Source organism: Papio anubis, chromosome 3 (assembly GCF_008728515.1).
Source record: "Papio anubis isolate 15944 chromosome 3, Panubis1.0, whole genome shotgun sequence".
Classification (NCBI taxonomy): Eukaryota; Metazoa; Chordata; class Mammalia; order Primates; family Cercopithecidae; genus Papio; species Papio anubis.
Genome location: NC_044978.1, coordinates 121,386,359 through 121,400,597, shown reverse-complemented (window position 1 = coordinate 121,400,597; position 14,239 = coordinate 121,386,359). Strand labels below are relative to the sequence as shown.

Here is a 14,239-nt window from a genome sequence, read left to right as displayed (position 1 = left end):
CATCTAACCTCTTCTGAATGTATTTGGCCAATGATGGGGGTCGGGGGGTTGGAAAGCATGAATAGGAAATTGTAAGGTGGGAGGATGTAGAGGTAGAGACCCTTATTTCCTCTAATCCCTGTTCACACTCAGTTCTGGTCATGGTTGACGACTTGCTCTATTTGATAATAAATTTAATAATATCAGCACTCTCGGATGCACAAGAGTAGTTATAAAAATGTGGGTATGTCCTACTCTCTCCTAGATAATATAGTAAAAAAATTATTTCCGGCCGGGTGCAGTGGCTCACGCCTATAATCCCAGCACTTTGGGAGGCCAAGGCGGGCGGATCACGAGGTCAGGAGATCAAGACCATCCTGGCTAATACGGTGAAACCCCGTCTCTACTAAAAAAAATACAAAAAAATTAGCCGGGCATGGTGGCGGGCGCCTGCAATGCCAGCTACTCAGGAGACTGAGGCAGGAGAATGGCGTGAACCCGGGAGGCAGAGCTTGTAGTGAGCGGAGATCGTGCCACTGCACTCCAGCCTGGGCGACAGAGTCAGACTCCATCTCAAAAAAAAAAAAAAAAAAAAAAAAAAAAAAAAAATCCTAAATATTCCAAACAACTTACATGCTGTTATAGTGTTTAAGCTATTTAATCAGTACAGATGAGACTTAATGGCATCTTGGCTGATGACTCATTCAATGACTATGGTTCCTGTCGGGCAATCTAGCTTCCAAACTGCAGGTCTCCAACAGCCTTCCATAACGCCATTTCTTCCCCTTTCTTCTTTAGGCCTTGGAGGGGCTACTAGTCCCTGAGTGCCTCAATATTCCATTAACCCTGCCCACACCTTTGAAATAGTTTCCTTCATTGCAATCACTTCAAAGTTATGCATGCCTTCTATTTCCTATTGGTACCCTAAATGATATGGTATATAAGAATTTAATAAATATCAGTCACTTTAAATTTATGGTGAGAATGGATTCATATAGATTTACCATTTTCCAGCAGTATTTGCTAGTGTCATAATGTCATGACATACTTTTAGTGGAGTTTAGCTTGGAGATCTCAATGTTACATTAAATTTCAATGACAATTATCAATTAATTCAAACCCACCAGCATGCTCAGATGCACGTTGTAGTGATAAAAATGTGGTTAGGTCCTACTCTTTCTTAGCCATATATTCTAGATAATATAGTAAAAAAATTATTTCCTAAATATTCCAAACAAATTACATGCTGTACAAGATGCTTTTCATTTTGCACAAGAGTTGCTTATTGAATATGTGGGACACCACGTGAGTTGCAAAGAAATAAAAGTCTGACTTACTGTCTACAAGAAATTTGCAATCCAGTTATGAAAATAAGACAAATATGAAAAGTTATTTTCTCAAAGTATCTTAAATGGTAATAAATGAGACAGTTATAAGATATTCATTTATTCACTCATATATTTATCCAAAAAATACTTGAACTCCCACCATGTGCCGGGCCATAATCAATGCTAAGGATCTGAGGGTGAGCAAAGCCAGAGACAGTTCTGGCCCTTATGAAGTTAGTATCCTAATTGGAGATGGAAGGCCAATAGTCACACTAGCAATGGTATTATTAGTGACTGAGGTAAGTGCTTTCAAGGAAAAGAAAGAGTTACATGACAGCTTATCACAAGGAGATTAACCTAGGCACAGAAGGCTGTCCTGAGGAAGACCATTGAGCTTGGAACTGTAAGAGGTGTGACATTGTCAGACTTGCATTTTGAATGGATCACCTTAGCTGCTTTATGGAGGGATGTCGGGGCGGGGAAGGGTAGCTAGTTTTTAAGCTATTTAATCAGTCCAGGTGAGACTTGATGGCCTCTTGATTGACATAGGGAGGCAATAAAGATGGAGAGTTGTGTACGAATTAGGAAGATATTTAGGGAAACGGATCAATGATGTTTTGCTATGGGTTGGATACAGAACTGGTGGTGATAGAAAATAAATTTTGAAACGAGTCCTAGTTTTCCATCTTGCATGATGAAACAAATCGTGGAGTTGTCACAGATGTAGGAAATGCTGGAATTGGACCAGACTGGAATTGGATCATGAATTTTGGTCCTTGACATTGAGTTTGAGGTACCTTTGCAAAATCCAAAGTGGAAATATAGCAGAGTCATTTGGATGGAATAGGATAGAGCGCCTCCCCACCCACCCAGAAGGTGGGGGCAAGTCAGTCAGATTTCTAATGTAGATACACAGATCTTAAACAAACACATGAAAACTATTCAGCATCATTAGTCATTAGAGAAATACTGACTAGGACCACAAGAGATTAAACACCTACTAAAATGTCTAAAATTTAAAAGACCGATAATACCAAGGGCTGGTGAAGATGTGACGCAACTGGAACTCTCACATATTGCTGATGGGAATGCAAAATGGTACATTTACTTTGGAAAACAGTTTAGCAGCTTCTTATAATGTTAAACATCCACCTGCCACATGACCCAGCATGTCCACTTGTAGGTACTAATCCAAGAGACACCAAAAATATGTTCCCACAAAGACTTGTAGTAAATGTTAACAGCAGTTTTAATCATGATATCCCCAAACTGGAAACAACTCAAAGGTCCATCAGCTGGTAAATGAATAAACAAGTTGTGGTATATCCATACATTGAAATAATAGCAACAACAAAGAAGAAGCTAGTAATACATTCAACAAGATGATGAATCTCAAAACCATTATGCAAAGTGAAAGCAGCCAGACAAAAGGCTGTACCATTTATATGACAGGCTGGAAAAGGCAAAAGTATAGTAACAGAACAGGGGCTGGGGCTGTTCCTGCTAACTCACTGAACTGAACACTTAGACAGGGTCAATTTTACTGTCTGTAAACTATAACTTCATTAACCTGACATAAGAAAAGCGAGCTCCCTCGATGACTCTAATATTCTGTGTGGGCTGAACTATGCGTCCAAATTTTAGAACACTGAAATCGTCTGGAGGTTTGGGGATAGGTTTTTTCCTTTTTTTTTTTTTTTTTTTTTTTTGTGCCTCAAGTGTTTACTGACACCAACCAAATCTCCGATTCTGTGATTCTCTTACATCAGCTGGGTATCCAGCAATTCAATTCAGTTACAATACTATCTGTACTTAGCATAGACCCCACAGGTTAAAGGCTCAGTCCCACAGGACTGCCCACACTTCAGATGCCAGCTGCACATGGGGTGCCCAGGCTACTCTCCTTTCTACCCAGCCAACCACAAACTTGAGAGTTCCTAGGTCACCGCCCTCAGGTTTGATAATTTGCTAGAATGACTCCCAGAACTCAGGAAAGTACTACTATTTCCAGGGCATTATAAAAGATACAACTCAGGAACAGACAAATGGAAGAGATGCACAGGGCAGAGTGAGGAGAGGGGCACAGAGCTTCCATGTCTGCTCCAGCGCACCACTGCCCCCCACCTCCATGTTCTGGAAGTTCTCTGAACTTTATCGTTTGGTGGTTTTTATATCAGTTTTCATTATGTAGGCATGATTGATTAAATCATTGTCCATTGGTAATAAACTCAATTTCTAGCCCCTTTCCTCTCCCTACAGGTGGTGGGGAGGGTGGGCCAAAAGTTCCAACCCTCTAATCACATGGTTGGTTCTTCTGCCTGCCAACCCCCATCCTAAGGCTATCTCAGGGCCTGCCAATAGCCACCTAATTGCCACAAACTCAGATATGGTTAAGAGGGGCTCATTGTGAATAACGAGATACTCGCATCACTCAGAGAATTCCAAGGGTTTTAGGAGCTCTGTACTAGGAACCTAGGACAAATACCAAATATAGTTATCTCTCGGTATCCTCAGGGGATCGGTTCCAGCCCCCTCCCCCAAAACCCCAGTGGACACCAAAATCTGAGAATGCTCAAGTCCCTTATATAAAAGAACAGTGTTTGCATATGAACTATACACACTCTGCTGTTTACTGTACTTTAAATCATCTTTAAATTACAATATAAATTCTATGTAAATAGTTGTTATGCTGTATTTTTAGAATGTATATTTTTTAATTGTTGTATTGTTATTTTGGTGGATTATTTTCCCCTCAAATTAAGGCCAGGGCTGAGCCCTTCTGTTGGAGAAGCAGAATCTTTTCTTCCTGGGCCTCTGCTGGTTGGGTGGATGGGTTCGAGCAGCACTATTGATGGGTTTGTTACAGGTCTCCTGCATTCTGCTGCTAGGAGATCCTTGTGCTGCTTGGCCTGTGTAGCTCCTTCATTCAGTTTCTCAGCATTAAACATCCTGTTTTGGTCAGCATTACGTTGCCTTTTCCATTCAACTCTATTTTACTTTGACTTTTGATTAATTTGTGTGTGTGTGTGTTGTCATTTATCACCTGAATACTGCCTTACTGTTTCACAAGTCTTTCTTTCCAGACCCACACCCACTCAGATCTGCAATAGCTCGCCTTTCCTCAGACACTCCAGGAATGGTTCCACAAGTTTCCTGCATCTATGAGTTCAGCTCCCTGAATCAGATCAGGCTGAACACACCCAAATCCACTCCAACTTTTGAGGAATGGGTGCCTGTGTGGTAACAAAAGCGAGTTTAGAAACCCTCACTGGCCCTGCTTTTGTCTCCTTTTCCACATTGGCCCACTGCCTTCACCCCACCCACCAGCTGCCCAGATCCCCCTGGGATTGGACAACACGGGATGAATGTCTCAATCCAGCGGAAGCCTGAACATCCTGGAGCTCTCACCCTTTCCCTGGCTTTGATTGGCCCTGAAAAGGATGGTGGCCAAAGAGGTTGAAGTAAGAAATATGTTTAGGGAAGGGAAAACTTGAGGCAGTCTAGTGAAATGATTAACAGCATTTGCTTAGGAGTCAGATGGCCCTGGGTTTGAATTCTAATTTGTCTTTTGCTAGTTATATGATTTGGGGCAAGTACATGCCTGTTTCTACTGATGATACCAACTTCCTATAGAGTCAGCACAGTACAATAGTTAGACACATGGATTCTGGTTCCACACTGGCTGGATTTGAATGCTGGCTTGTCATTTAGTAGCTGCAACCTCGACCTCCTGGGCTCAAGCAAGCCTCCCTCCTCAGCCTCCTGAGTAGCTGGGACTACAGGTGCACACCTCAATGCCCAGCTAGATTTGTATTTCTGTAGAGATGGAGTCTCATGAGCAAATGACTTAACCACTGTGTCCCAAGCGGGGGTGATAACAGTAGATGCTTCATGTGAAATAGTGATATTTCTTATTTGAGACTTCTGAATATTTGTTTAACTATCAAACGAGACCAAAATCAAATTAAAGAATGAAGTGATTCCTGATCTCTAAACATTGGAATCTGTAAAACGCTACAAGGCAGGATCTTGATGACATTTTATCAGCCCTCTATGTGCGCATGAGTGTATTTGTAATTCAAAACACATTTAATTGTAGACAACAGAAAATATAGTAATTACAGGTGCTTTTAATTTTCTCCCAAGAAATTATTTAATAACATAAAAATAAAATTAAAAAGAAAAAGAAAAGTGAAAGACGGAGTCAGAGATAGCTTAAAACCTGGGTGAACTGGGAGCAGACCCCCCAAAGCAGTTGGTAAGCAGTAGGGAGGTGGGGTGGGGAGAGGAACACACAGTGGAGCTCAGTGGTGTGGTGGGTAGGATTTCCAGGATGATGCCAGGGCAGATGGGGACTAGAGTTCAAGTGTCTTCTTTGTCTGTTGGTCAAACTCAATGCAAAACTGTCAAATGAAACATTAATGACTTTAAGAGTCAATATGACACAGTGAAAATGGGTTTGATAAATGTTTGAAGTCTAGAAGAAATCACAGTTAGTATGTGGTAGGTAACATTAGGGGGAAGAGGCTCTCATAGCCAAGTATTTCCCACTGTGTTAATATCAGGAATAACTTCACTCACCTTTTACCAAATGATTTTAGATCATGTGTAAAAGGCAAATGAAATACAAAGAAAAATTAACCTCATAAAATCCTACTTTAAGAATCAGAGAAAGTCTACATTTGGGTAGATGCTGTCTTAAGAATGAATTGCTCATGACCTGGGCAACATGGTGAAACTCCATCTCTACAAAAAAATACAAAAATTAGCTGGGTGTGGTGGTGTGTGCCTGTAGTCCCAACTACTGGGGAGGCTGAGGGGGAGGACTGCTTGAGCCCAGGAGGTTGAGGCTTCAGTGAGCTGTGATTGTGCCACTGCACTCCAGCCTGAGTGACACAGTGAGACTGTCTCAAAAAACAAGAAGAAGAAGAAGAAGAAGGAAGAAGAAGAAGAAGAAGAAGAAGAAGAAGAAGAAGAAGAAGAAGAAAAAATTGCTCATAATTAAGTAAAATGTTTGCTCAACTTTATTGAATGTCATTAGATTTATAGGAATCATTAAAGAATTTGATACCAGAGTCCCCCCCCGCCCCCACAAAAAAAAGTCAGTGTAAAAGACGCGAGTGAAAGAAGTTTGTCAAGGCAAATGTGTGAAAGAATACATGTGTACATCACCCTTTAAATGCTTTTCCTGAGTATTCTACGAAGTCTGGGGATCTTTGAATGCTATTAATCTTAGACAGCAAATTTTATAAAGAAACTCTTTAAAAGTGGGACTTAATTCTCCTCCACAGTGAGTTTTTAAGCAGAGGATACGTGGATTCCTTTGCCTCTTGACAGGCTCAAGTTCCACCCACCTCCCAGGCAGCTTTTTGAGTCTTTCATGGAAGCCTGCTTTTAATATATGCCATAATTTTCTTCTTAATTCAAGCCACATGTTCAAATTGGAGGCTTAAATTCTCATCCCATTATTTTCTAAGAAACGTTAAACATTAAACAACAAGTATATTATCAAAATACTCCTATATTATTTATAACTGAATAACTGTTTTCAAAGAAACTGTCCTCCCTAATGAATAAGAATGCAAACTCCACGTGTATCTAGGGTTCTGTGAGTGAAGAAGCTTGAGTTCGCCCCATCAGCTTCCGCAAGGTTATTTTTACGTATAGTCTCATGCTTATTTGTATGGGGAAGTTCTTTTTCCTGGAAAAGGTTTAACTAAGCACAAAACTAAAACCCAGAGCAAGGATAAGGGAAGAATGCAGGTGTTCTTAGCGGTAATATCAGCATCAGGGAATCTTTCTCTTAAACACTGGAACTGGTGGAGTTGAAGAACTTTTCCTGTGAAGCAGAAACAAAAACAAAATTGTCATGTTTAGAGAAACACAAGAAACTGTGGCTTTCCTCCGGAGATAGCAGGCAAGGACTGTCATGTATACTGGCTTCTAGTTTGGTTTACTGAGTTGCTGGAATGCGCTACCCCTACTCCATCTGATAAGCAATAATGGTGAAAAACACACATTTGTCTTAGGAACTTCTCATAAATTCAAATTGGTCCCTATTTTGACTGCTCAGGAAAGGGAAACTCTTCAGTACAAGTTGGAATCTGAAACCCCTTGTTATGCCTGACTTACTTTCTCAACATTTGCATTATTCTCTGTATCCATTCAGCTTGAGGGTCCACACACACAACTGACTTGTTCTTCTTCCAGACTCTGGGGGAAAATAAAAATTAAATAATTCAGTGTTACATTTTAGTCAATCCTATACTTTTAATAAAGAAAAGAGTTGGGTATGAAACTAATTATTCCTAGATGAAGTGAAATTGGAGCTGGGCAGTTTTGGATCTGGAATAGGTGATTTGTAGCATGGGGTCACAGGAATAAGAAAACAACCATTTGTGGCCCAGTATGTGTGAGCTGGTGGGGTTGAATCCAAAGCTGAGACGGCCTCACATGTCAGAAGTTAGTGTTTTGTTGATAACCTTTACGTGTGTTGGAGAACAACCAAATAACTGACTCCAAGATTGGCTCACTTCTCAAGTTATATCACAATATCTTTAAAATGTGCTTATCTGTTGCATTGCATTTGGGAGAACAAAATAAGCTATAGAAAATACTCTCTTGAGAACTTGAATTTCACTGAAAAAAAAATTCAGTACAATTTCACATGGGGGGCATGCTGCAGAGCAGATTGCTTGGAGTGACATCTGCATTTTGTCGAATTACCACTTAGCAAGATTTTTCCTGCTCTAAGATATTAAGCAATAGCAAAAGTGGCAATGATAATTAATAGCTAATATTTATCAGGTACTTAAACACACCAGGCCCTATGTTTAGCAGGTAACATGGATTGTTTCAATTCATCTCACAAAAATCCTTTGCTGGAGAAACTATTATTTCCTTACCTTCTGATGATGAACCTAGGCTTAGCAAATTTAAGTAACTTGTTCAAGATTGCACAACAAATACGTGATACAGCAGGATTCAAATGAAGATTATCTGACTCCACAACCCACACTTTTCTTCACTGTTTTTCATGAGCATGACCTGAGTGGTTACCAAGTTCCAGACATAGTGTTAAATGCTTTTATCTGCAGTGGAAAAGTGAGGTCTCCCAGATAGCAGAAAACTGGGAGACTCTACCCTTTATTGGTGTGAACTCAAACAAAACACAATTCCCTTATATGTCATTTGTCTTAGTTATAAAGTGACAAACAGCCAGCAGCATGGTAGCTCATGCCTGTAATCCCAGCACTTTGGGAAGCTGAGGTAGGCAGATTGCTTGAGGCCAGGAGTTCGAGACTAGCCTGGGTAACTAAATGAGACCCCAGCTCTACAAAAATTTGAAAAAAAAAGCTAGCTGGGCATGGTGGTGTGCACCTGTAGTCCCAGTTACTCGGGAGGCTGAGGAGGGAGGCTTGCTTGAACCCAGGAGGTTGAGGCTGCAGTGAGCCATGATTGTGCTACTGCACTAAAGCCTGGGCAGAAGAGTGAGATCCTGTCTCAAAAAAAAAAAAAAAAAAAAAAAAAAAAAAAGAACCCTCCAAAACCAAACAATAAAACAAACCACAAAAACCCCAAAACAAAAAAGACAAACAGCAAGGATCCATCCATCTAATTTTGAAACTGCACCTTTGCACGTAAATCTTAGAGACGTCAGAGGGCATGGAACAGTTGGGTTTTCAGGCAGATACTTCCAGTTGGTTTCTGAGTTCATGATGGAAAGACAGATTTCTGACCATCTGGACTCACAGTAGTTTCACCTCTGATTGGCATGAATTTCTCATAATAATTTGAAACTTTCATTTCTGTATCTGGTTAATATTCATAAATGCAGAATTTGATGAAAAGATATGAAATCAGATTTTTGTCATTTCAAAACAATCAACGTTAAAGCAGAGAAAATTAAGGCGCATTACCTTCCTTGGCTGACAGGCAAGAGACTTGAGTCATGACAGAGAAAATGGAATCAAAAGAAAGGGGTCCCAGTTTTCTAAACAGCCAGGGGAACTGCTCCCAAATAAGTCATGGCTAGACTTCACATCTCTGAGTTTGATGGCAATAATTGTAGTTTAGTTAGACATTATTGTTAAAGACATTAGTGAAATGCCTTTTTAGTGAAAACTATAATGCCTTTTTAGTGAAAAATTACCATAAGCTTTTGATATCCCGTATTTCAACTGGTCCGAGGCCCCAAGCACTGGTAACAAAATGTGACAAACAGGAAGTAGCTGCTTACAAACATTGCAAAAATCTAAAGAAGTCCATGGGAAGAGCCACTAATGAATGCCAAGTCGGGGATGCCCTGAGAAGGATGCTGTGCCTAATACTTCAAGGTGTCGCAAAGAAGAGGCTTTGGAATGGGGAAAATGTGAATGGAGTCCTGGCTAATGCACTTTCTAATCCTTTCTGACGGTGTGTCTCAGGCAGTTGGTTAACCTTCCTAAGCCTCAGCCTGTAAGGAACAATAGGCTTACCTTAATAAAGTGGTTGAATAAATAAAATCAGTATGTTCATGTAAAGCACTTAGCTCGGGGCTGCTGCAAGCTAAGCTCTTCGTTACTAACAATTCTCATTATTAGTTTGAGAATTTTTAGCAACACTCAAGTAAATCTCTTCTACATTCTTGAGTAAGACTACTGTATGGTAACATTTAATCTGATTTCATTGGGAGAAAGAAATCTTATTTATTTTTTTCTTGAAACTTACATGATTTCTTTCCTTGGACAACCATTCCCACGAGGCGAGATTTGAATTCGATCAATGAAGCGTCTGGGGATAAAGACTGAGCTCTCTTGGACACATCTACACCTCAAGTGTGTGTAATAGACCTCTAGAACACCTGTAAACACAGAATCAATTATTTTAATCCATTGGCATATAATTCATAACTAGAATTTAATTACTAATCTTTCATACCGTACGTTTGAAGATTTAAAAGTTTCAAGTCAGTGCTTCCACTCATATGTCTTTAGTTTGTATATTTCTGCTTGCCTTGGCTTGAGTATTTTTAAATGTTTTCTACCAATGTGTAGAAACTTTAAAGATAAAATTAGCTTTTAGGCCAGGCACGGTAACTTACACCTGTAATCCCAGCACTTTGGGAGGCCAAGGTGGGAGGATTGCTTGAATCCAGGAGTTTGAGACCAGCCTGGGCAACAAAGGGAGACCCCATTTCAAAAACCAAACAAACAAAGCAAAGGAAAACAAAACAAAAATTAGCTTTTAGAAAAACACAGCATTTTTTGACATTTGTGATAGTGTTATGTTTGTACTCAGGTGATTGTCCACGTAATAACATTTGAGAACAGCCTCTGTAGGGACTTACAACGCAGTTATAATTAATGCAGTATAAAACCAATGGATTATCGTCACTCCCACCACATAAAAACCGAGGACATGACCTGGCTCTAGAGTCCTGGGAGCAATAACATGCTGGAACAGAGTTTTCTCTATCAGACTCTCTGCCACCCTCCCCTTTCCTCTCAGAAAATGTCACAAACGTTTTTGTTTAATATGTTGGTCCTCTGTCTAGGTTGCAAATCATTACCAAACAAAAGGCAATCGTAAAAATTCAAAACTCTTTTTATTTAATAAAAGCGATTAATGCTGGATGGGTACCATTAGTACCCATCTCATGAATTTTAATGGGATCTAATGAAATCTAAGGAAAAGACATTTATCAGATCTTTTCTATCCAGCCTACTACTGTGCTTGACATACATTTATAAATAAAAAGGCTCAACTCTCAAGATGTGTATAATTTAGTAGGGGAAACAAGCAAACAAAAGCTAAAATACCACAGAAAGTTGTATTACGCTCAACATCTAATGTGTGTGCTGAGAACAGAAGATGTAGTAAGAGTTACCTCTGCCGGGAGCCATGGGAAAGCCCCATGGAGAAAGCAAGAAATTAGGGTTTTGAAGAGTGAAAATAACATGTGAAGCAAAATTAAAACTGGGGGAGAAACCTCCTCTGTGTTTTAAGAACAAAAATTTGGTCTTCTAAATCTGAACAGAAGGCTTCTTTCTGCACATGTATCCATTCCTTCAGCCACATAAAACTTACTACTTCAACTGGATATTTATCCATTTACACAAAGATAGCTGCCCCACTTAGACATGGAAGTCTGCTTCTTTGCAGAATGTGTGTAAATACCCCTGGTGTACTCACAATGGTGTACTCGATGTCAGATCTAACCACCTGGAATTACATGAAGCATGTTCACTGCAAGAGACCAGTAGAGTTCAATAATCTTTAAACCCTATATAGGGTTTGGTCAGAGTGGGTAACATTGAGAGGCAAAACAAAGAAGAGCTACATGTAAAGAATTATATATAGCACGAGCGGAATCTGAAAAAGGCCGGGAATATACAAGCCTAATATAATTCACATGAATATTGGACTTCTGGTATCTCTTTTTTCTATAAATAAAAATCTTAACAATATAAAGACTTCCAATTTTGAAGAGTTAAATTCCTAAACACCTTACTTTGAGAAATCTAGAAGCAACAGAGCAGTTTTTCCCCCCTTTAGTCAGACTTCCCTGCAGTTTTTAATTGAAAGAAAATTGAAGTGGTTAAAGACTATTTCTGTTCAACAAACAGTGAAACATAAGTGAAAGATCTCACCTTGGACTGGAGAGAGGCTGCTGACCAGCAGCATGAGAAGCAGAGATGCCGAGATGAACTTCATTCTGTCTGGAGGTAGAGTTCAGACTTGAGCTCTGAGTCCAGGCTGTGGGTTTTCAGTACCAGAGACTCCTATTTATTTATACCAGTAAGGGCCCTCCCACTGCCTTTGTCTCCAGTAGGTCAGCTGCATCATCAGTTTTAAAAGCCCCCAAATATTGCTGAGCTTGCTTTTTTAAAACTTCTCTTGCAAACTTTATAAATTTGTTTCAGAGCACTATAATAAAATAGTTCTTGCAAACGTGGACTACAAGTGCCAGAGATGCTGGAGAAATCTGAGGGTGGGAGAAAGGAAAATCTATCAGCTTGGAAGCTCCGAAGCACTGTCTTTAGTAGCGCTATTGGTGATGGTGGCTTTGATTGCTTCTCTCAGTGCAGGGTGAGCCAGGTTTCTCCACGGCATTAGATATATACTCCATGACATTGGGGACTCCATCGAGCACATCACATCCCTAGCATGTGGAAGGGATTCCGGCCTTTGGTAGGTGCTCAGTAAATATTTGCACACCAGATGAATGTCTCTCTATATACAGATCCTAACGCTGATTATGCTATTGATTTTCCTACCAGTCTTTTCCATCTCTTATTTTACTATGTGAAATATATGATTACTTGTGTAATCTGACCATCATGGAATTCTTAGAAGGGGGCAGTAGGCGTCCCCTGCTTTGTGTGCCTCTGTCTGCATGAAGGGAGGGAGACAACAGCCTTGAGGAAGAGAATCTCTCTGGCTGTGGTGTGTAAGTCCGTGAGCTTGAGAACCATGTGGCAGGGGAGGGAGTTATTAGAACTACATTAGAGGGTGAACCCCATATTACAGTCTGTTTGATATAAATATATGTGAAGTTTAGTTTTGATCCCACCAACTAGTCCATGGGGACAATAGCCCACAGCCTATCCCATTTTCTAGGAGCTCTTTGATTAAAAAAAAAAAAAAAAGTACATAGAAAGTGGCTAGTCTGGCCTCGAGTACCACTAAACTGCCCTGGAAGTGGACAAGGATGATGTATCAAACCAGACCCACTGAACTCCTAAGAAATCAGAGGTGTGGGCTTCCTGGCGTGATTTCCTAAACAATTTGGTTTTTGCTAATCAATTAGCATTGTGGATGTTTAGCATCCCAGGTGCCTCAGTATGCATGGGGGTGGAAGTGGAGGAGTGGTAATGCCACACAACCTTCACACAAAAGCAGTTCTCCAGTCGGCCTGAACGCAGTGATAGGGCACTCATTGATCTTGAGGCAGCCCATTCTATTGTTTGGCAGTTCTAGTTGCTAGGATGTTCTTCCTTATGTATATGTGAAAGCTGCTTCCCTAGCAGTTTGCTTATGCTTGTGTTGTGATAAGGGGTTGAATTTTGTCCTAATTCAACCCCTTATCACAACACAAAGCAATTCTAAACAGTCTTCTATATGATGGCAATCCAAATATATGAAGGCAGAGTGTGCCAGTTGCGTCCTCTGCAAAGCAGCTGCTGAGATGGACATTGGAGTAAAAGAAGGTTATTCAGAACAACTCCTGCGATAGACAGAAGGAGGAAGGAGGCAGAATTGGGCAGGGGGAGCCTCAGATTGCAATGCTGATCTGGTGAAGTCTACAACAACTCAGTGGGGAGCCCCAGAAGAAAGACTGTTTATTAGAGGGGCCCACAGTGGGCAGAAATGTTCAGACTCTGCTTCCCCTGCCGTGCTTGGTCCTTAGCTGGGCCCCCTCAGATACAACACGGTCTCTGGTTGAAAGCTGAAGCAGAACCTGAGGAGGTTATCAGTAGAGGCTGTCAGCTAACTGCACTCCTTGCCGCTGGCCAGCAAATTATTTCTTTAAGAGAGAGTTGAGTAGGGCACCTTTGAGTGTCAGTCAGGGTTATAAACTAGAGGTTAACAGCACAAAGTCTGAGCTCACCCTGGCAATGACTTTGGACAGGTCACTTAATTTCTCTATGCCTCATATTTACCACTTTCCACATGAGGATAATAGGAATTCCAAAGGATTGTTTGGAGAAGAAAGCACCTGGTATATGTAGAGGGTTCAGCCGAATACTGGCATGTAGAATGTATTCAATAAATAGCCTGCCTGTCTATCTATGTAATCTGTTCGGGGGAAAAAACTGCTCATCGCTTCTAGATTTCTCAAAGTAAGGTGTTTAGGAATTTAACTCTTCAATACATCCACTCCCCCATCCATACATCCATCCGTCCGTCCGTCCATCCATCCATCCATCCATCCAAGATCTTACTAACTT

The 14,239-nt window shown here is 40.6% G+C and overlaps 1 protein-coding gene across 1 annotated transcript; it reads right to left on the bottom strand.

Moving 5' to 3' along the window:
* Positions 1 to 6,308: 6,308 nt before the first annotated feature.
* CXCL13 (C-X-C motif chemokine ligand 13) lies at positions 6,309 to 12,075 on the bottom strand. The gene is made up of 4 exons (XM_009206891.4): positions 11,939 to 12,075; positions 10,017 to 10,149; positions 7,440 to 7,520; positions 6,309 to 7,146 (listed from the first exon to the last, which is right to left on the bottom strand). The coding sequence occupies exons 1-4, from the start codon at positions 12,000 to 12,002 to the stop codon at positions 7,095 to 7,097; spliced, it is 330 nt and encodes a 109-aa protein (XP_009205155.1). The 5' UTR covers positions 12,003 to 12,075; the 3' UTR covers positions 6,309 to 7,094.
* Positions 12,076 to 14,239: the final 2,164 nt, after the last annotated feature.

Coding starts and splice junctions, on each gene's coding strand:
- CXCL13 (XM_009206891.4), bottom strand. CDS start 12,002: ATGAAGTTCATCTCGGCATCTCTGCTTCTCATGCTGCTGGTCAGCAGC. Junction 10,150..11,938: donor CAGCCTCTCTCCAGTCCAAG/GTGAGATCTTTC, acceptor CTGTGTTTACAG/GTGTTCTAGAGGTCTATTAC. Junction 7,147..7,439: donor ATAATGCAAATGTTGAGAAA/GTAAGTCAGGCA, acceptor TCTGCTTCACAG/GAAAAGTTCTTCAACTCCAC.